The sequence below is a fragment of the Carcharhinus amblyrhynchos genome, unplaced genomic scaffold, assembly GCF_965287045.1.
Source record: "Carcharhinus amblyrhynchos unplaced genomic scaffold, sCarAmb.v2.hapA scaffold_414, whole genome shotgun sequence".
In the NCBI taxonomy this organism is placed as follows: domain Eukaryota; kingdom Metazoa; phylum Chordata; class Chondrichthyes; order Carcharhiniformes; family Carcharhinidae; genus Carcharhinus; species Carcharhinus amblyrhynchos.
Genome location: NW_027650154.1, coordinates 53,689 through 80,734, shown reverse-complemented (window position 1 = coordinate 80,734; position 27,046 = coordinate 53,689). Strand labels below are relative to the sequence as shown.

Sequence of the window (27,046 nt, the reverse complement as noted above, 5' to 3'; positions counted from 1 at the left end):
AATAGCGAATGCACTAGTGGTAATCTACCTAAAACGCGCCGGACTCTGGGCTGGCTCCCACAGATTGCAAAACAGCAAAATGTGACAGCACTGTTTGAAGGAGGAGGTAGGCAAAAGGTGGGTAACTATAGGCTGGTGAGCTTAACTTCCGTAGTCGGGAAAATGCTCGAACCTATCAAGGAAGAAATAGCGAGATATCTAGATATAAATTGCCCTGTTGGTAAGACGCAGCACGGGGTTCAGGAAGGGCAGGTCACGATTGACTAATTTGGTGGAATTCTTTGAGAACATTACATGTGCAGTGGACAGTGGGGAACCTGTGGATGTGGTGTATCTGGATTTCCAAAAGGCATTTGACAAGGTGCCGCTACATAAGATAAGGTGCACAGTGTTATGGGTAATGTATTAGCGTGGACAGAGGATTGGTCAACTAACAGAAAGCAAAGAGTATGGGTAAATGGGTGTTTCTCTGGTTGGCAATCAGTGACGAGGGATCAGTGTTGGGACCACAATTGTTTACCATTTACATCGATGATTTGGAGTTGGGGACCAAGTGCAGTGTGTCAAAATTCGCAGATGACACTAAGATGAGCAGCAGAGCGAAGTGTGCAGAGGACGCTGAAAGTCTGCAAAGCGATATAGAGAGTCTAAGTGAGTGGGCGAGGGTCTGGCAGATGGAGGACAATGTTGGTAAATGTGAGGTCATCCATTTTGGTAGGAATAACAGCAAAATGGACTATTATTTAAATGGTAAAAAATTGCAGCGTGCTGCTGTGCAGAGGGACCTGGGTGTCCTTGTGCAGGAATCTCAAGGAGCTGGTTTGCAGGTGCAGCGGGTAATGAAGAAGGAAAATGGAATTTTGTCCTTCATTGCTAGAAGAATGGAGTTTAAAAACAGTGAGGTTATGTTGCAGCTGTATACGGTGCTGGTGTATACAGTTTTGGTCTCTTTACTTGAGAAAGGATATACTGGCACTGGAGGGGGTGCAGAGGAGATTCACTAGGTTGATTCCGGAGTTGAGAGGGTTGGTTTATGAGGAGAGACTGAGTGGACTGGGGCTATACTCACTGGAATTCAGAAGAATGAGGAGAGATCTTATAGAAACGCACAAGATGAAGGGAATAGATAAGATAGAAGCAGGGAAGTTGTTTCTACTGGCGGGTGAAACTAGAACTAGGGGGCACGGCCTCAAAATAAGGGGGGGGCAGATTTAGGACTGAGTTGAGGAGAAACTTCTTCACACAAAGGGTTGTGAATCTGCGGAATTCCCTATCCAGTTGAGGCTCCCTCATTGAATGCTTTTAAGACAAGGATAGATAGATTTTTGATCGGTAAAGGTTTTAAGTGGAGAGTAAGTGGAGCTGAGTCCATGAGAAGATCAGCCATGATCTTATTGAATGGTGGAGCAGGCTCAAGGGGCCAGATGGCCTACTCCTGCTCCTAGTTCTTATGTCCTTATTTTGAACAGAGCTTATTTTTAGATAGCCAGCCCAAAGCATTATCCCCATCCCCCCTAGTGGGGGCCAAAGTTACAGAGTCTCTTGCACAGCACTTGGCCCTACCTGGCTCTCTGTTTGTGGATGGTATGTGGGGCGGCACGGTGGTTAGCACCGCTACCTCGCAGCGCCAGGGACCTGGGCTCCATTCCCAGTGGGTCACTGTCTGTGTGGAGTTTGTATGTTCTCCCGTGTCTGCGTGGGTTTCCTCCAGGTGCTCCGGTTTCCCCCCTCAGTGCGAAAGGTGTGCAGGTTAGGTGGATTGGCCGTGCTGGGTGGGTGGGTTGTGGGGAGAGCTCTGGTGGGAGCGACACACGGAGGGTCAGCCAGGGATGTGGAGGGAGTGGGGAACAGTGGCTCAAAGCTGAGCAGGCAGTTCAAATGAGCGAGCAAGCGGGCGTGGGTGGCGTTTTCTAGCCACCTCGGTGACGTCACCCCATAAGAAATGGAAAACCCACCTACTCTCTCCCACTCTCTCTCTCTCAATGCTGCGGTACACCAACAAGCAATAAAAAGATTAAAAATAGCATTTAAAAGAAAGGAACGGTTGAAGTCGAGAGACATCAGCACACCAATTGGGGCTTGTGTTCAGCAGATGCGCATATACCTCAAGACAGCAAGGACGCACAGTGCCAGATATTTATAGCTGAACCATATGATGTGGGTTTAAGCAGGCCATCGGTACGTAGTGGGACAGATCTCAAACAATGACAGGGTACAGGAAAGAGAGAGAGAGAATCTGGTGGTGCGGCAGCAATAATCTCTCCTTCAATGTCATCAAAAGGAAGGAGATTGCCATCAGGAAACGTAGAGGAGAACATGCCCTGAATACAGTAGTGGGGACAAAGTAGAAAGGGTCGGGAGCTTCAGGTTTTTAGGTGTCCAGATCACCAACAACCTGTCCCGGTCCCCCCACGCCGACACTATAGTTAAGAAAGTCCCACCAATGCCTCTACTTTCTCAGGAGACTAGGGAAATTTGGCATGTCCGCTACAACTCTCACCGACCTTTACAGATGCCCCGTAGAAAGCATTCTTTCTGGGTGTATCACAGCTTGGTCTGGGCTCCTGCTCTGCCCAAGACCACAAGGAACTACAAAAGGGTGGTGAATGTAACCCAATCCATCACACAAACCAGCCTCCCATCCATTGACTCCGTCTACACTTCCCGCTGCCTCGGGGAAAAGCAGCCAGCATAATCAAGGACACCCCCACACACCCCGGACATTCTCTCTTCCACCTTCTTCCATCGGGGAAAAAGATACAAAAGTCTGAGGTCCCGTACCGACCAACTCAAGAACAGCTTCTTCCCTGCTGCTGTCAGACTTTCGAATGGACCTACCTCACATTAAGTTGATCTTTCTCTACACCCTCGCTGTGACTGTAACACTAGATTCTGCACTCTCTCCTTTCCTTCCCTATGTATTCTATGAATGGTATGCTTTGCATGTATAGCGCGCAAGAAACAATACTTGTCACTGTATTCCAACACATGTGACAATAATAAATCAAATCTTTCTCTACACCCTAGCTGTGACTGTAACACTACATTCTGCACCCTCTCCTTTCCTTCCCTATGTGTTCTATGAATGGTATGCTTTGTGTGTATAGCGCGCAAGAAACAATACTTTTCACTGTATCCCAATACATGTGACAATAATAAATCAGATCTATGTACTCTATGAATGGTATACGTTGTCTGTATTGCGTGAAATAATATTGGGGGGGGGGGGGGTGTGGTGGTGGTGTGTGTGTAAGAAAATGGCCATTTGGTGATATGCTGAGTACAAGTACCTGATAGCACGTTATACCCTGGTGTTCTCATCCCCCCTCCCCTCCCGACACACACCCACACCCACACAGTGTCACCACCAGACAGCAAAACAATGTGGACACAGAGAGGAGGAGGAGGAGGCATCCGGGGTGCAATTTATTTAGCAGTACCCCCCCTCTTCCCCTATGGAGGCTCATTTCTGCAGCCTTGGGGGGAGGGGGAGAATGCAGGGGATCTTCAGAGGGGGGAATGGGGGCCAACACTAGAAAGGGGATCGACGCAGGCAATCCCACCCACCCACCCAGCCAGCCAGCAGAGCGAGGCAGGTGGTAGATGGTTATCCCGCGCTCCCTGCACGTACACAAGCACCCCTGGCCACCACGGTGCTGAGGGAAAGGATCACTGCAAGCCAGGGCTCAGCAAGACAGGACACACAAAAAAAATAATAATAATAATGCATATTTGCGGAATGATTCACTTCCCTGCACTCAGCCCACCCCACTCACCCCCCCAGAAAAACATCTGGAAACAATCTGTTGTGCGCAAGGGAAGACTCCGATCCAAAAACCAAATTAAAACCGGCCTGCGTTTTCCATTCTCCAACTTGTCTCACTCACTCTCTCTCTCGCGCGCACGGCCCCCACCCACACATCACCCCCTCGTCCCGCAACCTCAACCCTCCCCTGAATCCCCCCCCCCCACCCCGCCAGATCAATCAATCAATCAATCCAGCTGTGAAGTGGTCACACGGGAAGGGTGGGACCCCCCCCAAACATCTACCCTTGGTCCCGCTCTGAGAGAGGGGCAAGGGTCTGCGCTCCCAGCTCACGACAGCAGGAGGAGAGGGGAAGCCTTCCTTTGCCATCTTCACAGGGCAGATGGTGCTGGCAGCAGACAAGTGAGAACATCCCTCGACCGGTAATTCAGACACCCCCAGGGTTAGGGAGAGAATGGGGTGGGGGGGGGTGGGAGTAGAAGAAAGACACGGGTTTGAATCCCACCCCGGGCACCCGGTGGGGATTTAAATCGATTAATACAATCTGGGATTGAGTCTCAGTAACGGCGACTGTGACAACTATCATCGATTGTCACAAAAAAAATAAACCCATCTGGTTCACTAACGTTCCCTTTAGGGAAGGAAATCTGCCATCCTTACCCGGTCTGGCCTACGTGTTAACACAGACGCACAAGCAAGCAAACAGACACAGGCACACAAGCAAACAGACACACCCCCTGTGGCGAGTCCCACAATTGTCCCCCCACTCCCCACCACGGCGCGAGTCGCACATTCTGCCCCACTCCCCCATAGCGGGGCCCAAGTCCCACATTCTCCCCCCCCCACTCCTCCCGAGGGAGCGAGTCCCACATTCTCCCCCCACTCCTCCCGAGGGAGCGAGTCCCACATTCTCCACCCACTCCTTCCGAGGGAGTGAGTCCCACATTCTCCCCCCCCACTCCTCCCGAGGGAGCGAGTCCCACATTCTCCCCCCCCACTCCTCCCGAGGGCGCGAGTCCCACATTCTCCCCCCCCACTCCTCCCGAGGGCGCGAGTCCCACATTCTCCCCCCACTCCTCCCGAGGGAGCGAGTCCCACATTCTCCCCCCCCCACTCCTCCCGAGGGAGCGAGTCCCACATTCTCCACCCCCCACTCCTCCCGAGGGAGCGAGTCCCACATTCTCCCCCCACTCCTCCCGAGGGAGCGAGTCCCACATTCTGCCCCCACTCCCCACCACAGACGCGAGTCCCACATTCTCCCCCACTCCCCATAGGAGCAAGCCCTGCGATCTGCTCCACTCACTGCGTAAAGATGTTTCTCCTGAATTAAGGGTTAATTATACACACACACCCACACAAGTTTATCAACGACACCATAGTAGTGGGTCAGATCTCAAACAACGACAAGACACAGTACAGGAACGAGATAGAGAATCTGGTGAACTGGTGTGGCAACAATAATCTCTCCCTCAATGTCAACAAAATGAAGGAGATTGTCATCAACTTCAGGAAGCGTAAAGGAGAACATGCCTCTGTCTACATCAACGGAGACGAAGTAGAAATGGTCGAGAGCTTCAGGTTTCTAAGTATCCAGATCACCAACAACCTGTCCCGGTCCCCCCATGCCGACACTATAGTTAAGAAAGCCCCACCAACGCCTCTACTTTCTCAGAAGACTAAGGAAATTTGGCATGTCTGCTACGACTCTCAGCAACTTTTACAGATGCCCCATAGAAAGCATTCTTTCTGGTTGTATCACAACTTGGTCTGGGCTCCTGCTCTGCCCAAGACCACAAGGAACTAAAAAAGGGTGGTGAACGTAGCCCAATCCATCACACAAACCAGCCTCCCATCCACTGACTCTGTCTACACTCCCGCTGCCTCGGGGAAAAGCAGCCGGCATAATCAAGGACCCCACACACCCCGGACATTCTCTCTTCCACCTTCTTCCGTCAGGAAAAAGATGCAAAAGTCTGAGGTCACGTACCGACCGACTCAAGAACAGCTTCTTCCCTGCTGCTGTCAGACTTTTGAATAGACCCACCTCGCATTAAGTTGCTCTTTCTCTACACCCCGAGCTATGACTGTAACACTACATTCTGCACCCTCTCCTTTCCTTCTCTATGAACGGTATGCTTTGTCTGTATAGCGTGTAAGAAACAATACTTTTCACTGTATCCCAATACACGCGACAATAATAGATCAAATGTGTACTCTATGAACTGTATGCTTTGTCTGTATAGCGCGTAAGAAACAATACTTTTCACTGTATCCCAATACACGTGACAATAATAATTCAAATCTATGTACTCTATGAACGGTATGCTTTGTCTGTGTAGCGCGCAAGAAACAATACTTTTCACTGTGTCCCAATACATGTGACAATAATAGATCAAATGTGTACTCTATGAACTGTATGCTTTGTCTGTATAGCGCGTAAGAAACAATACTTTTCACTGTATCCCAATACACGTGACAATAATAATTCAAATCTATGTACTCTATGAACTGTATGCTTTGTCTGTATAACGCGCAAGAAACAATACTTTTCACTGTATCCCAATACATGTGACAATAATAGATCAAATGTGTACTCTATGAACGGTATGCTTTGTCTGCATAGCACACAACAAACAATACTTTTCACTGTATCCCAATACATGTGACAATAATAAATCTAATTAAATTAAACACCTTCTCTATGTTGGCCCTGGATTAAGTTACATCCCCTCCATCTTTTCTGAAAGTTATAACCTCTCAGTTGAGGTATAGTTCAGGTGGGAAACTATTGCACCTTTTCCCAGTGCCTCAATAATCTTTTCACCAGATGGGTGGGTATTCATGCTAAATACCTGCAGAAATGGCCTTCAATTCTGTGCCTCCAGGCAGGGAGGAGGGGTCACCTATGTCCCTGAGGAGTAGTCAGTCAGCCAGCCACACTCCTCCTCACGTACATTTGTCTGACCAACGTACTCCCATTGTCGAAACTGGCAAGTGATCCTACCCCGACAGGTTTTCCTGCTTTTTCTTTTCGATAAACAGTTCCAACAACACTGCTAACCATCTCCTCCCCCACCTCCTGTCCAATGCCACTCCCGGCGCACGCAGACTTTGCCCAGGCATTCAAGTGGAACAGTCGACAAAGAAACAAAGTCCACTTGGTGACAGATTAGCCCTGCAAACACTCTTCTGTATGGAAGGCTTCCAAGGAGAGAGATCGAATAATATTTGACACCTAGAATAGCACGCGCAGTTTTGGTCGCCTCTTCTGAAGGAGGATGAGGAAGGGAGATAGAGAGAGGGTGTGTGAGAGAGAGCAAGAGAAGGAAAGATGGGGGAGAATATTTGCAAGAGAGAGGATGTGTGAGAGAGGTAAGGATAGAGAGAATGTGAGGGAGACAGAAAACGTGAGGGGGGGAAAATGTGTGCGCGCGTGAGAGGGGGAAGGTAGACTGAATGTGTGCGTCAGAGAGAGGGAAAGATGGAGAGAATGTATGACAGAGACAGTGTGTGTGGGAGAGAAAGGGATGGATAGAGAGAGTGTGTGTATGAGGGAGAGGGAAAGATAGAGTAAATGTGAGAGAGAGAAAAATGTGTCAGAGAGGTAAAGATGGAGAGAATGTGTGAGAGAGAATGAGAGAGATAGAGAGGGAAAGAAGGTGAACGTGTCTGAGAGAGAGATAAAGGTAGAGAGAATGAGAGTTTGAGAGAGAGAGAGAGAAAGGGGGGAAAATAGAATGTGTGTGTGAAAAAGGGGTAAAGATAGAGAGAATGCATGAGAGAGAGAGAAAAATAAAGTGAATGTGAATGAGAGAGAGAGAGAGAGAGGGAAAAATAGAATATGAGAAAGGCAGGGAAAGAGAGTGAATGTGTGAGAGGGAGTGAATGTGTGAGAGAGAAAGGAAGTGGAGAGGTAAAGATAGAATGAGAAAGCGAATAGAGGGGTGGGGGGAGTCCAGAACCAAGGGGTCACAGTCTGAGGATTGGGGGTAGACCATTTAGGAGGGAGGTGAGGAGACATTTCTTCACCCGGTGAGCCTGTGGAATTCATTCCCACAGGAAGGAGTTGATGCCAAAACATTGAATGTATTCAAGAGGCAGCTGGATATCGCACTGGGGGGTAAATGGGATCAAAGGTTATGGGGAGAAAGCAGGATGAGGCTATTGAGTTGGATGATCAGCCATGATGGTGATGAATGGAGGAGCAGGCTCGAAGGGCCAAATGGCCTCCTCCTGCTCCGATCCTCTATGTTTCTATGTCACTGAGATACAGGAGGTGGCATGAGGGGCACGTAATCAAAAGCTTGGGTGGCACAGCAGGTTAGCACTGCTGCCTCATAGCGCCAGGGATCTGGGTTCGATTCCCAGCTTGGGTCACTGTCTGTGTGGAGTCTGCACGTTCTCCCCGAGTCTGAGTGGGTTTCCTCCCACAGTCCGAAAGCCGTGCTGGTTAGGGTGCATCGGCCGTGCTAAATTCTCCCTCAGTGTAACCCGAACAGGCGCTGGAGTGTTAAAGTTTATTTATGTGTTACAGTGTTAATGAAGTTACTGTGAAAATCCCCTAGTCGCCACACTCTGGCGTCTGTTTGGGTTACACCGAGGGAGAATTTAGCACGGTCAAGCACGTCTTTTGGATGAAAGGTAAATGCGACGTTAGCATTCATGTGGATAAGGCTAGAATACAAGCGCAGGGATGGACTTCTGAGGCTGTATAAGGCTCTGGTCAGACCCCATTTCTGAGCAGTTTTGGGCCCCGTATCTAAGGAAGGATGTGCCGGCCTTGGAAAGGGTCCAGAGGAGGTTCACAAGAATGATCCCTGGAATGAAGAGCTTGTCGGATGAGGAACGGGTTGAGGACTCTGGGTCTGTACTCGTTGGAGTTTAGAAGGATGAGGGGTGGATCTTATTGAAACTTACAGGATACTGCAAGGCCCTGGATAGAGTGGACATGGAGAGGATGTTTCCACTAGTAGGAAAAACTAGAACCAGAGGGGGCACAACCTCAGGCTAAAGGAACAATCCTTTAAAACAGAGATGGGGAGGAATTTCCTCAGCCAGAGAGTGGGGAATCTGTGGAACTCTTTGCCGCAGAGGAGGCCGGGTCACTGAGTGTCTTTAAGACAGAGATAGATAGGTTCCTGATTAATAAGGGGATCAGGGGTTATGGGGAAAAGGCAGGAGCAACTAGGGGATTTTCACAGTAACTTCAATACAATGTTAATGTAAGCCAACGTGTCGCACCAATAAACAAACTTTAAACAGGAAGGAGCCACATGGATTGGACATCTTAATTCTTGTTCCTCTCTCTGCCAAAGCTGCTAGTCCGGGATTGTTATTGGACATCAGTCAGTCCCCGTGTGTGGGGTAGGTACACCCAGAGTGCTGTTAGGGAGGGAGTTCCGGGATTGTTATTGGACATCAGTCAGTCTCCGTGTGTGGGGTAGGTACACCCACAGTGCTGTTAGGGAGGGAGTTCCGGGATTGTTATTGGACATCAGTCAGTCCCCCGTGTGTGGGGTAGGTACACCCACAGCGCTGTTAGGGAGGGAGTTCTGGGATTTTGACCCCAGCCACAGTGAAGGAACGGCCGATATATTTCCCAGTCGGGATGGTGAGTGGCTCAGAAGGGGAAAATTGCAGGTGGGGGTGTTCCCCGTGTGTCTGCTGCCCCCCCCTTGGCCTTCTAGATGGTAGAGGTGGTGGGTTTGGAAGGTGCTGTGGAAGGAGCCTTGGTGAGTCGCTGCGGGGCATCTTGTAGATGGTACACACGGCTGTGTGGGTGGTGGGGGGAGTGAGTGCTTATGGTTAGCGTGTCGATCGAGCGGGGCTGCTTTGTCCTGGGTGGTGTCGAGCTTCCCGAGTGTTGTTGGAGTTGTGAAACATTTAGCCTCTGGCTTCTCTTAGAACGATAGAATCCCTAAAATGCAGGAGGTGGTCAGTTGTCCATCGAGTCTGCACCGACTCGAGAGAGCGCGGCTAACCCAGGCCCTATCTCCATTACCCCATATATTCACCCCACTAATCTGCACCAACGTGAACATCTTTGGACACTAAGCAGCAATTTAGCATGGCCAATCCACCCTAACCTGCTCATCTTTGGACACTAAGGGGCAATTTAGCATGGCCAGTCCATCTACCCTGCACATCTGTGGACTGCGGGAGGACACCGGAGCACCCAGAGGAAGCCACGCAGACACGGAGTGGATGGAACGAGCAGACTCTGCACAGACAGTGACCCGAGGCTGGGATGGAACTCAGGTCCCTGGCACTGAGGAAGCAACTGCGCCCCCCTCATGCTGCACACGGAATCCCTGTTAGTGAGGGGTGTCCTGACGGGCGGGTCTGTGGCCTGAGCAAGCCCCAAAGTGGGTTAATCTTGCGAGTGCAGTCGTCAGCGCAAGGGGAAGTCTGTGGAAGCTTATTCCAGCAACTGCAGATGAGACAGCGTCCCAGCTCCTCTGAGATTTTTTGCTTAAGAAGCACTCTGGGCAGATGTTTCGCTTGTGTGTGTGTGTGTGTGTGTGTGTGTGTGTGTGCGCGTGTGTGTATTTTTAGCACGCCTTCAGAAAAGTGGACTGCACACAGACAGTGACGTGAGGCTGGAATCGAACCCGGGTCCCTGGCGCCGTGAGGCAGCGGTGCCAACCCACTGGGACACCCACATCCCCACACTGTGGGATCTTGCTCAGGTCACGTTGGCTGCCCTGTTTCCTACATTCGAGGCTCCCACCCTACCCTACCCTACCGCCCCCCCCCCACCCCCCACCTGTTAACAACAGTAACGCCAAAGGTTGCGGCGATGGGGGTGCAGCCCTCCTTGACCCCGTGGAACCCAGCAAAATCAAGGCCCTGGAGCTGCCACCCCCCCCACCCCCAGCAGGGGCGCCACGACACCAGACTGCGCCCCCGTCACGTCCGCAGGCAGACTACACGGCCGCTTCCAGTCGAAAGACGAAATCCGGACGTGCGAGAACAATAACAGGAAACCTGAGAGCGGCACAGCGGGTTGGCGCTGCTGCCTCACAGAGCCAGGGACCCGGGTTCGACTCCCGGCTCGGGTCACTGTCTGTACAGAGTCTCCCCGTGTCTGCGTGGGTTTCCTCCCACAGTCCGAAAGCTGTGCAGGTTAGGGTGCATTGGCCGTGTTAAATTCGCCCCCAGTGTAGCCGAACAGGTGCCGGGAGTGGGGCAACTTGGGGGTTTTCACAGTAACTTCATTGCAGTGTTAACGTAAGCCTTACTTGTGACACTAAGAGAAACTTAGTAACTTAAAATTCTCCCTCAGTGTACCCGAACAGGCGCTGGAGCATGGCAACTAGGGGATTTTTGTAGTAACTTCATTGCGGTGTTAACACCAACCTACTTTGTCACACTAATAAATCAAGTTAGAAACTTAAAATTCTCCCTCACTGTTCCCAAACAGGAGTGTGGCGATTAGAGGATTTTCACAGTAACTTTATTGCAGTGTTAATGCAAGCCAAATTGCAACACAAATAAATAAACTCAGTAACTTAAAACTCTCCGTCAGTGTAGCCCGAACAAGAGTGTAGCGACTAGGGGATTTTTCCACAGTAACTTCACCGCAGTGTTAACGTAAGCGGACTTGTGACACTAGTAAATAAACTTGGAAACTTAAAATTCTCCCTCACTGTACCCAAACAGGAGTGCGGCAATTAGTGGATTTTCACAGCAACTTCATTGCGGTGTTAATGCCAACCTTCTTTGCCACACTAATAAATCAACTCAAAACTTAAAATTCTCCCTCAGTGTACCCGAACAGGAGTGTGGCAACTAGGGGGATTTTCACAGCAACTTCATTGCAACGTTAATGTCGGCCTTACTAATAAATAAACTTTAAATTTGAAATCTGCACAAGGACCTTTCGAATTGACGCAATCTCTCTTGTGCAAACTTGGAAACAGGGCTGGGCGAGAGAGAGAATAACTCCAACACAAACACACCCTAAAGTTCTGCGAGCTATTTCTCTTTCTGAACAGGGGGGGGGGTGCGATTAAAAAGGTGCGGGGTGGGGGGGGTGGTTAAAGGGATTAAAAAGAACTGGAAAAAGTCAGAGGAGGGGGAGTGCAAACAACACATACACACACACACACGCAAACAAGCACGATGCCAACAGACCTGATAATCCCCCATGTCAATGGCAATGCACAAGTGTGCGCAGGTACGGTTCGCGCACAGGCCTCCCTTCGCTCCAGCCCCCGTCTCCTCGCAAGAAACAGATGCACAAGCATCATATGGCATCTGATCACGAGATCAGATCCCTCCCTCTCTCCCTCCCTCCCTCTGCAAGTAAAACTCCTTCAAAGAAAAAAAAACCATAACAATATGCTACACTTGGAACCGGGACAGGGTTCACCGCTGGTGGCGATTAGCGAAATATTGAATTACAGCTCCTCGCCTCTGCAAGTCTAGCCAGAATTCCAGGCTGGAGATCTTCCATCGCTTCGTGAGAACACACTGGCTCTCGTCCAGCTCAGGAGGCAGAGGGTGGGGAGGGGGGGTTGGCTGGTGGTGGAAAAAAAAATTACTACTCTTCCAGTGTCAACGTGGAAGAGAGCGCGGGCGATCTTCGTCACAAGCGTACAAGGCTGGGGAAACTCTGGAGCAGGGCTGGGGGAAACGCTGGAGCAGGGCTTCATTTCTGATTCTGCACCCCTGCCAACCTTTCCCCGAGAAAGGCCTCGCGTTGTACTGCCTGAGTTTTCCGTATAAACAGGCTCTACACAGCAGGCGACAAGTCCAGGCTTACCTGGTCTGGCAGGAGAGCGAAGGCAGGGAGGTGGTGAGGACGGTTGTGGTGGGGGAGGAAGAGGAAGAGGGAGAGGGAGAGGGAGAAGGAGAAGGGCTCAGATGCCTTGCAGGCGGTGACTCGAGGTGGGTGGGGGGGTGTGGGGGGCACGGGGAGGGGGACTGCTACTCCGAAGCGAAAGCGAGGAGAAATCAAGCTCCCCTGCTGCAGAGTATTGGAACAACTTTGCGTTCCCTGGCCATTCAGCCCACACGTCAAAATACCCGTCCCGACCCAGTCTTTTAAGAACTAATCCCTTCTCTCGGAGGGACTGGGTCTGCCCCCACTCAAGCCCCACGCCCAGCACTGCTGTGGACGTCAAGCCAGGTATACACTACCCTAGGTTTTATTAACTTACTTTGTTAGTTAGCGTCACAAGTCAGCTTACATTAACGCCGCAATGAAGTTTCGCCTTCAGTCACCGAGAATCAATGCCCAGTTGTTCTTTCTCTCCCTCCCTCTTGAACAAGCTTAATTACTTATTCATTATTGTCACAAGTAGGCTTACATTAACACCGCAATGAAGTTATGGTGAAAATCCCTTAGTTGCCACATTCCTGTTTGGGTTACACTGAGGGAGAATTTAGCATGGCCAATCCACCCTAACCTACACATCTTTGGGCACTAAGGGACAATTTAGCATGGCCAATCCACCCTAACCTGCACATCTTTGGGCACTAAGGGACAATTTAGCATGGCCAATCCACCCTAACCTACACATCTTTGGGCACTAAGGGACAATTTAGCATGGCCAATCCACCCTAACCTACACATCTTTGGGCACTAAGGGACAATTTAGCATGGCCAATCCACCCTAACCTACACATCTTTGGACACTAAGGGACAATTTAGCATGGCCAATCCACCCTAACCTACACATCTTTGGACACTAAGGGACAATTTAGCATGGCCAATCCACCCTAACCTGCACATCTGAAAGTTTTTAAAAGTTCATTAGTGTCACAAGTCAGTTTATATTAGCACCGCAATGAAGTTACTGTGAAAATCCCCTAGTTGCCACACTCCGGCGTCTGTTCGGGTTACACTGAGGAAGAATTTAGCATGGCCAATGCACCCTAACCAGCACGTCTTTCGGACTGTGGGAGGAAACCGGAGCACTTGGAGGAAACCCACGCAGACACGGGGAGAACGTGCAGAGTGACCCAAGCCAGGGATCGAATCCGGTCCCTGTCGCTGCACGGCAGCAGTGCTAACCACTGTGCTATCATGCCACCCTACTCTCTCCAACATGTTCATATCCTTCCTACACAGTGGGGCCCAGAACTGTACACAATATTCCAGTTGAGGTCTAAAAAGTGTGTTGTATAATAAGTACAGTGTTATTTATTAGTATCACAAGTTGGCTTACATTAACACCACAATGAAGTTACTGTGAAAATCCCCTAGTCACCACACTCTGACACCTGTTCAACTCTAATAATCTGTCTTCCTATTATTGCTACTGAAGTGGGTAACCTCACATTTATCCACATTAAGCTGCATCTGCCACGCAGATGCCCGCACACTCAGCCTGTCCAAATCACACTGCAGCATCTCTGCATCCTCCTCACAGCTCACCCTCCCACCCAACTGAAGCAGACTTTAGTCCATGCATCCCTGACCAGCCCCTCTTTCAGACTGTGGGAGGAAACCAGAGCACCCGGACAAAACCCACACAGACACAGGAGAATGTGCAGACTCCGCACAGACAGCGACCTGAGCTGGGAATCGAACCCAGGTCCCTGGCGCTGTGAGGCAGCAGTGCTAACCCACTGACGCACCATGAGTGGGAGGAGTACAAAGATAAATAGGTCACTAACTCATCTATGATGCAATGTGTTAGGCCACAGCTGGAGCACTGCGTTCTGTTCAGGGTGCCACACAGTGTGGGGAGGAAGCAATGACAGTAGGATGGCATGGTGGTACAGTATTCTGTTATTTTTAGTCTTTTCCCCTGGGATTTTGCAGAGTAGGGTTTGATTAGGTTGAGTGACAGGACTACCAAGGTGACTGGGTGGAGCTAGGCTTAGACAGAAACCAAACTCAGCTGGCTGCTTGGGGCTGTCATTAGGGACCCCTTCTTTCCCTCTCTGTATGAAGAGATTGGGGATGTAGGGACTGGAGGAGATTACAGAGATAGGGAGGGGGTGTAGGGACTGGAGGAGGTTACAGAGATAGGGGATGGGGTGTAGGGGGCTGGAGGAGGTTACAGAGATAGGGAGGGGTGTGTAGGGGGCTGGAGGAGGTTACAGAGATAGGGAGGGGGGTGTAGGGGGCTGGAGGAGGTTACAGAGATAGGGAGGGGGTGTAGGGACTGGAGGAGGTTACAGAGATAGGGGATGGGGTGTAGGGGGCTGGAGGAGGTTACAGAGATAGGGAGGGGTGTGTAGGGGGCTGGAGGAGGTTACAGAGATAGGGAGGGGGGTGTAGGGGGCTGGAGGAGGTTACAGAGATAGGGAGGGGGGTGTAGGGGGCTGGAGGAGGTTACAGAGATAGGGAAGGAATGAGAAGTTTAGAATGGAGGTGTAGTGGGGACAGAAATTCAATGGAGATCAGTGCACAGAGATGGTGAGTGAGCAGGACTTGGCACTGTTTGTGCACAAGTACAAAACTTTCCTCGTCTGACGCTGTGAACAATGGAATATTTAACACAACACAGGATGGCCAGTCACCCACTCAGGTGTACATTCCTCCATCTGATTTATTATTGTCACATGTACTGGGATACAGTGAAAAGTATTGTTTCTCGCGCACTATGCAGGCAAAGCATACCGTTCATAAAGAAGGAAAGGAGAGGGTGCAGAATCTAGTGTTACAGTCACAGCTAGGGTGTAGAGAAAGATCAACTTAATGTGAGGTAGGTCCATTCAAAAGTCTGACAGCAGCAGGGAAGAAGCTGTTCTTGAGTCGGTCGGTACGTGACCTCAGACTTTTGTATCTTGTTCCCGACGGAAGAAGGTGGAAGAGAGAACGTCCGGGTTGCGTGGTGTGGGGTCCTTGATTATGCCGGCTGCTTTTCCCCGAGGCAGCGGGAAGTGTAGACAGAGTCAGTGGATGGGAGGCTGGTTTGTGTGTTTGGACTGGGCTACATTCACTACCATTTTGTAGTTTCTTGCGGTCTTGGGCAGAGCAGGAGCCCAGACCAAGCTGTGATACACCCAGAAAGAATGCTTTCTATGGGGCATCTGTAAAAGTTGGAGAAGGTCATAGCTGACATGCAAAATATCCTTAGCATCCTGAGAAAGTAGAGGCACTGGTGGGACTTTAACTACCAGGACAGATTGTTTATGTTCTGGACACCTATAACTTGAAGCTCTCGATCCTTTCCACTTTGTCCCCGTTGATGTAGACAGGGACATGTTCTCCTTTACGCTTCCTGAAGTTGATGACAATCTCCATTTTGTTGATATTGAGGGAGAGATTATTGTTGCCGCACCAGTTCACCAGATTATCTATCTCGTTCCTGTGCTCTGTCTCGTCATTGTTTGAGATCCGACCCACTACGATGGTGTCTTCAGCAAACTTGAAAATTGAGTTGGAGGGGGCAATGTGGACGCATTGGTGGGGCTTTCTTAACTGTAGTGTCGGTCTGGAGGGACCATAATCCCTAATGAGAGACAATAGTCTCTCCCTCAGGGGCAGAAAAATAAAGGAGACTATCATTGACTTCAAAAAGATCAAGGTACAGATTCATAGTTTCTTGAAAATGGACAGAGTGGTGAAGAAGGCATTCGGCACGCTTGGTTTCATCGGCAGAACATTGAATACAGGAGATGGGACGTCTTGTTGAAGTTGTACAAGACATTGATAAGGCCACACTTGGAATACTGTGTGCAGTTCTGGTCACCCTATTATAGAAAGGATATTATTAAACTGATCTTCGGGTAAGCGTTCTCCAAGGCGGCCTTCAAGACACACAACAGCACAGAGTCGCTGAGCAGCGACCGATAGCCAAGTTCCGCACACGAGGATGGCCTCAACCAAGACCTTGGGTTCATGTCACACTATCTGCAACCCCCACAACTTGCCTGGGCTTGCAAAATCTAACTGTCCTGGCTGGAGACAATTCACACCTCTTTAACTTGTGCTTGACACATGGATTTGGGCCAGTGTCTGTGGGAGTTTGCGCATTCTCCCTGTGCTTGCGTGGGTTTTCTCCGGGTGCTCCGGTTTCCTCCCACACCCCAAAGATGTGCTATTAGGCTGACTGCAGGTAATAAATTGTCCCTAAATTAGTTTTCCCTCAATGTGGAATTCCATAAGCAATAGATAAGGGTCATGGGTGGGGGGGGGATACTGGTAATGTTAAAATGGCGGCGCGGGCTTGTTGGGCCTGTTTCCCGGGCTATTTTTGTTCTTTGTTCTAACCCTCTCTCCACTCACATTGTCTGTACCTGTAAAGACTCACATTCCAACCATTATCTTGTAACTGAGTTTGCGTCTATATATACGCCATGTTTATGAACCCAACTCCCAGTCACCTGATGAAGATGCTCCGAGAGCTTGTGATACCAAATAAACTTGTTGGACTTTAACCTGGCGTTGAGAGATTCCTTACTTCAACTAGAAAGAGTGCAGAAAAGATTTACCAGGACGCTCCCGGGACTTGATGGATTGAGTTATAAGGAGAGGCTGGATAGACTGGGACTTTTTTCTCTGGAGGGTAGGAGGCTGAGAGCTGATCTTATAGAGGTCTATAAAATAATGAGGGGCACAGATCAGCTAGACAGTCAATATCTTTTCCCCCCAAAGGTAGGGGAGTCTAAAACTAGAGGGCATCGGTTTAAGGTGAGAGGGGACAGGGTCCAGAGGGGCAATTGTTTCATACAGAGAGTGGTGAATGTCTGGAACAAGCTGCCAGAGGCAGTAGTAGAGGCGGGTACAATTTTGTCTTTTAAAAAGCGTTTAGACAGTTACATGGGTAAGATGGGCATAGAGGGATATGGGCCAAATGTGGGCAATTGGGACTAGCTTAGGGGTTTAAAAAAATAAAGGGTGACATGGACAAACTGAGCCGAAGGGCGTGTTTCCATGCTGTAAACCTCCACGATTCTGACCAAGAAATAAACTTTAAACCGATACTCGCTCCCTCGAGCGTGGCTGCACGGGATAAGTGACAGATTATCGGGCGTTAAGAGGGGACAATCCCAGATGATTATCCAAATCCTGTCCATCCACAAAAGCCTCTTTGCATCCCGAGTCAAAGACAGAACTTTCAGCGCTGATGGAAGGGGGGAAATAAGGGAATGCGTCCAAGTGGGGAATCAAGCCAGCCTGCGGGGGAACGGGCTGACAGAGGTCACCAAAGGTTCCTCCTGGATGTTACTGAATTGGAAAGGGGGCAAAAACAGATTTACAAGGATGTTACCAGTACTGGAAGGATCAGAGAGGCTGAGACTCTTTCTCCTGGAGGGTAGGAGGATGTGGGGGTGACCTTATAGAAGGCTTTCAATCACTCAGAGTGCAGGTACATAATCCCTTGAAAGTGGTGTCGCTGGTGGACAGCAGGGTGGTGAAGGTGGTGTCTGGCACACTTGCCTTCATCGGTCAGTCAGAGCATTGAATACAGGAGTTGGGACATTATGTTACAGCTGTACAAGACATTGGTATGACAACATTTGGGAGTGCTGCTAACAATGCTGGTCACCCTGCCTGAGGAAGGATGTAATTAAACTGCAAAGACTGCAAAAAAGATTACTAGGATGCTACCGGGACTTGATGGATTGAGTTATAAGGAGAGGCTGGATAGGCTGGGACTTTTTCCTCTGGAGCATAGGAGGCCGAGGGGTGATCTTATAGAGGTCTGTAAAATAAGGAGGGGCACAGATCAGCTAGATAGTCAACATCTTTTCCCCAAAGGTAGGGGAGTCTAAAACTAGAGGGGAGAGGGTCCAGAGGGGCTGTTTTTTCACACAGAGGGTGGTGAGTGTCTGGAGCGAGCTGCCAGAGGCAGTAGTAGAGGCGGGTACAATTTTGTCTATTAGAAAGCGTTTAGACAGTTACATGGGTACGATGGGGATAGAGGGATATGGGCCAAACGTGAGCAATTGAGACGAGCTTAGGGTTAAATAAAAGGAGGGGCAGCGTGGACAAGTTGGGCCGAAGGGCCTGTTTCCATGCTGTAAACCGCCGTGACTCTATGGTCAGCATGGAGAAGTGAGCTAAAGGGCCTGTTTCCGTCTGTATATCTCGGTAACCTCAACTCTTTTCTGTGAACTGCGTGAGGTTCTCAACTGAAGACCAAGACACCCCCAGCAGAAAATCTATTATTTTCGGCGCAATACTTCAAGAACCTGAACTCCTGCTGTTCCCCACAACAACAACACAATTATAACTTGCGTTGAGAAGGCCTTTTTCACGATGCCCTGATGCCTCTACTTTCTCAGAAGACTAAGGAAATTTAGCATGTCCGCTACGACTCTCACCAACTTTTACAGATGCCCCATTGAAAGCATTCTTTCTGGTTGTATCACAGCTCGGTCTGGGCTCCTGCTCTGCCCAAGACCGCAAGGAACTACAAAAGGGTGGTGAATGTAGCCCAATCCATTACACAAACCAGCCTCCCATCCGTTGACTCCGTCTACACTTCCCGCTGCCTCGGGGAAAAGCAGCCGGCATAATCAAGGACCCCCCCCGCCACGCACCCCGGACATCCTCTCTTCCATCGGGGAAAAGATACAAAAGCCTGAGGTCACGTACCGACCAACTCAAGAACAGCTTCTTCCCTGCTGCCGTCAGACTTTTGAATGGACCTACCTCGCATTAAGTTGATCTTTCTCTACACCCTAGCTATGACTGTAACACTACATTCTGCAATACTTTTAACTGTATTCCAATACATGTGACAATAATAAATCAAATCAAAGCGCTCTACTGCCAAGAGGTGCTCCGTACTGAAGTGGGGTCGCTGTCCTGATGAGCAGCCAACTTATGCACAGCAAGATCCCACAAACAGCATGGTGATAACCACGCATATCAACTGTTTCCAATGATACGGGGTTTTCTGGATGTTGCTGCTGGACCCAGCATCTATCACCACACCCTAATTGCCCCTCAAGAAGGGGATGGGTAATCCGCCATCTTGAACCCGCTGCAGTCCCTGTGTGTGGGGTAGGTACACCCACAGTGCTGTTAGGGAGGGAGTTCCGGGATTGTTATTGGACATCAGTCAGTCCCCATGTGTGGGGTAGGTACACCCACAGTGCTGTTAGGGAGGGAGTTCCAGGATTGTTATTGGACATCAGTCAGTCCCCGTGTGTGGGGTAGGTACACCCACAGTGCTGTTAGGGAGGGAGTTCCGGGATTTTGACCCCAGCCACAGTGAAGGAACGGCCAATATATTTCCCAGTCGGGATGGTGAGTGGTACTCGGAGGGGGGGACCTTGCAGGTGGGGGTGTTCCCCATGTGTCTGCTGCCCCCCACCCCTCCCTTGTCCTTCTAGATGGTAGAGGTGGTGGGTTTGGAAGGTGTTATTGAAGGAGCCTTGGTGAGTCACTGCGGGGCATCTTGTAGATGGTACACACGGCTGTGTGGGTGGTGGAGGGAGTGAGTGTTTGTGGTTAGCGTGTCGATCGAGCGGGGCTGCTTTGTCCTGGGTGGTGTCGAGCTTCTCGAGTGTTGTTGGAGCCGCACTCATCCAGGCAAGTGGAGATTGTTCCATCACACTCCTGACTCGTGTCCTTGTGGATGGTGGACAGGCTTTGGGGAGTCAGGAGGTGAGTTACTCTCCACAGGATTCCCAGCTCTGTATGATTGAGCCCTACTTCTCCGTGGAGCGCAGCAGCGAATCTGAGGGAGACCACATCAATATAGGCTTGGCTATATCAATGCATAGTAAGCAGTCTCACAACACCAGGTTAAAGTCCAACCAGTTTAACCTGGTGTTGTGAGACTTCTTACTCTGCTTATCCCAGTCCAACGCCAGCATCTCCACATCATGAATATCAATGCATCGCAGAGCTTTTCTTAATATCAGCTGTGATGCTCCTTTGGTGTCTAAAGATGTACAGGTTAGGGTGGATTGGCCGTGCTAAATTGTCCCTTAGTGTCCAAAGATGTGCGGTTTATGGGGATCGGCGACGTTAGATGCATGGGGTTATGGGGATAGGGCAGAGGGGAAGGCCTGGGTGGGATGCTATTTCGGAGAGTCGGTGCAAACCCAATGACTTTAACGATCTCCTCCTGCAGTGTGGGATTCTAAAGGCGCTATGTAAATACACACTGTTGTACAGTGCCACAATTACGCTGATATCTCCGTATCTCATGCCGATGGCCTCCGACAGCACCTCGGCACAGTGGGTTAGCACTGCTGCCTCCCAGCACCAGGGACCTGAGTTCGATTCCCGGTTCAGGTCACTGTCTGTGTGGAACCTGCACGTTCTCCCCGTGTCTGTGTGGGTTTCCTCCAAACGCTCCCACAGTCTGAAAGACGTGCTGGTTAGGGTGCATTGGCCGTGCTAAATTCTCCCTCAGTGTAACCCGAACAGGAGTGCGGCGACTCGGGGTTTTTCCACACAGTAACTTCATTGCAGTATTAATGTAAGCCTAGTCGTGACACCAATAAATAAACTAAAATTAACACTTATTCAAACATAGTACGAAGTCGCACAACACCAGGTTAAAGTCCAACAGGTTTGCATTGTCGCAAAAGCCACTAGCTTTCGGAGCACTGCCCCTTCGTCAGGTGAGTGGGAGCGCTGTTCACAAACAGGGCATATAAAGACAAACTCAAATTTACAAAAATGACAACCATTATTTTGTAAATTGAGCTTGTCTCTTTATATGCACTGTTTGTGAACAGCGCTCCCACTTATCTGACGAAGGGGTTGCGCTCCAAAAGCTAGTGGCTTCTGCGACCACACAAACCTGTTGGACTTTAACCTGGTGTTGTGACACTTCTTACTGTGTTTACCCCAACACGTCACTCAAACACCCAGGGAAAGGGGGCGGGGGGGGGTCGATGCAATAAAACAGCAGCTCCAGAATGCAACGAAAAGGGGAGAAGACAGAAAGTAACTTCAGCGCAGGGAGGGGAACAGGCTGCCTTCAGCTCGAGGGTCAGGTTAGGCTAGTTTGAGGAAGGGAGGATGGAGGGGAGGGGGGGGACACACTCACGTGCGCGCGCACACACCTCAAGTCTTCGGACATCTGAAGGTGCAGACAAACAAGGTCAGGGAGCAGTTCCACTTCAATCAGTGCCAGTCGTCACCCAGAGAGTGCCCGACTCAGTCTGTGGCAATAATCACCACCATAAACGGCCAGCCCACGTGAAATATTACCTCCAGTCGCCTATTCCCGGCTCAGCTCAGTGCATCAGCTGGCAACTCTGCAGACGGAGGCTGAGGGGAGGATGTGACGCGAGCTAATGCACCCAATGGACTGAATGACAAGACCATTACCAAGAATTAATTACCTGCAGCAAGATCTCACTGACCTAGTTCCAGCAACCACCAAACAAACCTGACCAATCTTGCACAACAGGCAGCCAAGCTGAACAGAGCGCTGACAACTTTTACTCAACCTCTGAAGGTCAGACTCAGTCAGTCTCTCTCTCTCTCGTGCCTCAGAGCCAGGAGATGGTGGGTTTGAGACCCCGCTCGAACCAGATCGATACCCGCCCCCCCCACTCACCTAGCCAGGGGAGGGGCGCTGTGCGACTGTGGGTACCAGGGAGCACCACACTGAGGGAGTGTGGCACAGGGGGAGCATTACACTGTCAGAGGACCAGTGATGAGAGAGTTTGTCCACCATCTACAAGGACACAAGTCAGGAGTGTGATGGAACATTCTCCACTTGCCTGGATGAGTGCGGCTCCAACAACACTCGAGAAGCTCGACACCACCCAGGACAAAGCAGCCCCGCTCGATCGACACGCTAACTACAAACACTCACTCCCTCCACCACCCACACAGCCGTGTGTACCATCTACAAGATGCTCCACAGCAACTCACCAAGGCTCCTTCAACAGCACCTTCCAAACCCACCACCTCTACCATCTAGAAGGACAAGGAGGGGGCAGCAGACACATGGGGAACACCCCCACCTGCAAGTTCCCCCCTCTGAGCCACTCACCATCCCGACTGGGAAATATATCGGCCGTTCCTTCACTGTGGCTGGGGTCAAAATCCCGGAACTCCCTCCCTAACAGCACCGTGGGTGTACCTACCCCACATACAGGGACTGACTGATGTCCAGTAACAATCCCGGAACTCCCTCCCTAACAGCACTGTGGGTGTACCTACCCCACACACAGGGACTGACTGACGTCCACTAACAATCCCGGAACTCCCTCCCTAACAGCACTGTGGATGTACCTACACCCCTGCAGTGGGTTCAAGATGGCACCCCATCCACCGTCTTCTCCAGGGGCAATTAGGGATGGGTTTTTAAACGCTGGGCCCGGCTGGCGATGTCCTGAGAATGAATAAAACCCCTCAGGCCGACACCTGCCCACCCAGGGCCCGTGCGGGCTATCAGGGCGGGAGTGAGTGAGGGGGGGGGGGGGTCCAGCCTGGAGTCCTGGGCCCAATGCTTGCTCCTCAGACAAGGAGGGATAGTTTGATTGGCTGTCACCTTCCATTCCTTGGCACTTGTTAATTGAAAAATTAGCTGCCGCCAGCATAACAAACACCATCATTCCTTCCTTTTGTTGGGGACACGAGGGAGCTGGGACTTACATGACTGTCGCCCTCACAGCATCACTTTGTATAGGGTGGCACAGTGGGTTAGCACTGCTGCCCCAGAGCGCCAGGGACCCGCGTTCAATTCCCAGCTTGGGTCACTGCCTGTGCAATCTGCATGTTCTCCCCATGTCTGCATGCTAAATTCTCCCTGTGTACCCGAACAGGTGCTGGAGTGTGGCGACCAGGGGATTTTCACAGTAACTTCACTGCAGCGTTAATGTAAGCCTTACTTGTAATTAATAAATAAACTTGAACTTTCACTCTGCGTGGGTTTCCTCCCACGATCCGAAAGATGTGCTGAATTCTCCCTCGGTGTACCCGAACAGGCACCCGAGTGTGGCAACCGGGGGATTTTTACAGTAACTTCACTGCAGCGTTAATGTCAGCCTACTTGCAACACCAATAAACTTTTAAAAACGTGATGATGTGTAGGTTAGGTGGATTGGCCATGCTAAATTGCCCCTAACTGTCCAAAGATGTACTGGTTGGGTGGCTTGGCCGTGCTAAATTGTTCCTCAGTGTACCCGAACAGGCACCAGAGTGTAGGATTTTCAAAGTAACTTCATTACAGTGTTAATGCTTGCTTGTGACATGAATAATTAAACCTGAAACTTAATCCTGGCATCTGCCAACCAGCAGATCGTTCTGAGTAATGTTATTTTCCCCTCCCTTGCAAGTCCCCAACCAGCTCACAATGGCTTTGGTACGTTTACCCAACTCAAGTTATAACACTTGCCCTCAGTGACACTCCCATACTCAAATATGCCCTCTTCGCATTCTTCCCGCATCTAGACTGCCCTTCACCTGTCTTTCCCTGACCCTGACCCCTCCAAGCCCCCTTTCCCACATTTAGCTTGGCATCCACTTCCACCTTTGGCCCAGGGACACACTCGAAGGCGTTCTCGGGAGGCCGCTGCAGGTCGGCACCCAGGGTACATACCCCGGGAACTCAGGGTTGACTCAGCACCCCCCGGCACCGAGGCGAAGCTAGTCCGAAACTTAGACCCACGACAACCCTACGGAGGTTTGAAAATCGACATAGCCTCCCGGTGCAGCCCGATCAAACACTGGCACCTGTGCGATGACACATTCTACTGAGTAACAGTCTGTCCTTCCCGAATGCTGTGCAACGCTTCCACCACAGAAGCAAGTAACCACAAGAGGTTTCAGAATTGTCTGCGACAGACACACACCCCTAAACATGGCAGAGAACAGCAGACTGGGAACGTGAGCAACTGTCCTCACACAAGTGAGCTGAGGTGAGCAGGGTGCCGTGACAAACCCGAGGGAAAGACAGCATTTTTATATACACAGTTATTCTGAGCGTAGACTGAGAGCTTCGGTGAGGGGTGGGAAATTCCAGTTAATATTTAACACGAGCCACTCCGCAACATGCAACAGTCACCGACGGTGCAGGGTTCTGCTGACACACCGCGGTTAGGGTGCTGTGAGCACCGCCAGAGACCGCATGACAACAGAATCGCTTCGACAGCACCCCGCAGAACAGCAGAGATAGCACCCAAACAATGCAGAACAATCTTAATTGATTCGCACTCTCACACCCTCTCACGAAGGTACCCTCTCATACAGGCACATACATATGTTACATATGTAATATATACAGTACATATAATATATATACACACACACACACAGTGTAACTCACACAGCTCCCTCCCTATATTAGTGTATAAGCTAACAGTCTATATACAGTATATATATATATATATACACACACTGTAGTGTAACTCACTCACACAGCTCACCCTCTATGTTACACTGTATACGCTCGATAAGAGACTATATACAGTATGTGTACACTGTATCAGTGTAACTCACACACAGCTCCCCCTCACACTCTATATTAGTGTATAAGCTCCCTAACAGTCTACATACAGTATATATACATTGTGTATCAGTGTAACTCACTCATACAGCTCCCCCTCACTCTTTATTAGTGTATAAGCACTCTAACAGTCTATATACAGTATATATACACTGTATATCAGTGTAACTCACTCACACAGCTCCCTCTCTCTATATTACAGTGTATAAGCACTCTAACAGTCTATATACAGTATATATACACTGTATATCAGTGTAACTCACTCACACAGCCCCCCTCTCTCTATACTACAGTGTATAAGCACTCTAACAGTATATACAGTATATATACACTGTATCAGTGTAACTCACTCATACAGCTCCCCCTCACTCTCTCTATATTAGTGTATAAGCACTCTAACAGTCTATATACAGTATATATACACTGTATATCAGTGTAACTCACTCACACAGCCCCCCTCTCTCTATATTACAGTGTATAAGCACTCTAACAGTATGTATACACTGTGTATCAGTGTAACTCACTCACACAGCCCCCCTCTCTCTATATTACAGTGTATAAGCACTCTAACAGTATGTATACACTGTGTATCAGTGTAACTCACTCACACAGCCCCCTCACTCTATATTACAGTGTATAAGCACTCTAACAGTCTATATACAGTATATATACACTGTATATCAGTGTAACTCACTCACACAGCCCCCTCTCTCTATATTACAGTGTATAAGCACTCTAACAGTCTATATACAGTATATATACACTGTATATCAGTGTAACTCACTCACACAGCCCCCTCTCTCTATATTAGTGTATAAGCACTCTAACAGTCTATATACAGTATATATACACTGTATATCAGTGTAACTCACTCACACAGCCCCCTCTCTCTATATTACAGTGTATAAGCTCTATAAGTCTATATACAGTATATATACACTGTATATCAGTGTAACTCACTCACACAGCTCCCTCACTCTATATTACAGTGTATAAGCTCTATAAGTCTATATACAGTATATATACACTGTATATCAGTGTAACTCACTCACACAGCCCCCTCTCTCTATATTACAGTGTATAAGCTCTATAAGTCTATATACAGTATATATACACTGTATATCAGTGTAACTCACTCACACAGCCCCCCTCTCTCTATACTACAGTGTATAAGCACTCTAACAGTATATACAGTATATATACACTGTATCAGTGTAACTCACTCACACAGCCCCCCTCTCTCTATACTACAGTGTATAAGCACTCTAACAGTATATACAGTATATATACACTGTATCAGTGTAACTCACTCACACAGCCCCCCTCTCTCTATACTACAGTGTATAAGCACTCTAACAGTATATACAGTATATATACACTGTATCAGTGTAACTCACTCATACAGCTCCCCCTCACTCTCTCTATATTAGTGTATAAGCACTCTAACAGTCTATATACAGTATATATACACTGTATCAGTGTAACTCACTCATACAGCTCCCCCTCACTCTCTCTTTATTAGTGTATAAGCACTCTAACAGTCTATATACAGTATATATACACTGTATATCAGTGTAACTCACTCACACAGCCCCCTCACTCTATATTACAGTGTATAAGCACTCTAACAGTCTATATACAGTATATATACACTGTATATCAGTGTAACTCACTCACACAGCCCCCTCACTCTATATTACAGTGTATAAGCACTCTAACAGTCTATATACAGTATATATACACTGTATATCAGTGTAACTCACTCACACAGCTGCGGCGCCTCTCCCTCTCTGGCTCTGGCTCTGACCCATGACCCTGGCAACTGGAGCGGGAGGGGGCGGAGTCAGCTCTCCCTCCCTCTCTCGCTGCGCCTGCGCGATTTCTCGCCAGGATACGCCACTTCCTGCTGGTGAACGACGGGAATCTCCGGACTGCGCCTGCGCGG

General features: G+C 49.5%; 1 protein-coding gene across 5 annotated transcripts in view; it reads right to left on the bottom strand.

Annotated features, from left to right (window-relative positions):
- Positions 1-26,888, bottom strand: part of shc1 (SHC (Src homology 2 domain containing) transforming protein 1) — an 80,088-nt gene extending 53,200 nt beyond the window's left edge. The window contains exon 1 of one of the 5 annotated variants that reach the window (XM_080183790.1): positions 26,869-26,888. Coding sequence is in view for 1 of the 5 variants with exons in the window: in XM_080183788.1 (XP_080039914.1) it covers positions 11,903-11,917 (15 nt within the window). In the remaining 4 variants the exon portion in view is untranslated. Of the gene's footprint in view, positions 1-11,902; positions 12,021-12,533; positions 12,555-21,703; positions 21,725-26,868 lie in introns of those variants that run through there. The other 4 variants (XM_080183792.1, XM_080183791.1, XM_080183788.1 and 1 more) reach the window with 4 other exon arrangements.
- Between the last annotated feature and the right edge of the window lie 158 nt (positions 26,889-27,046).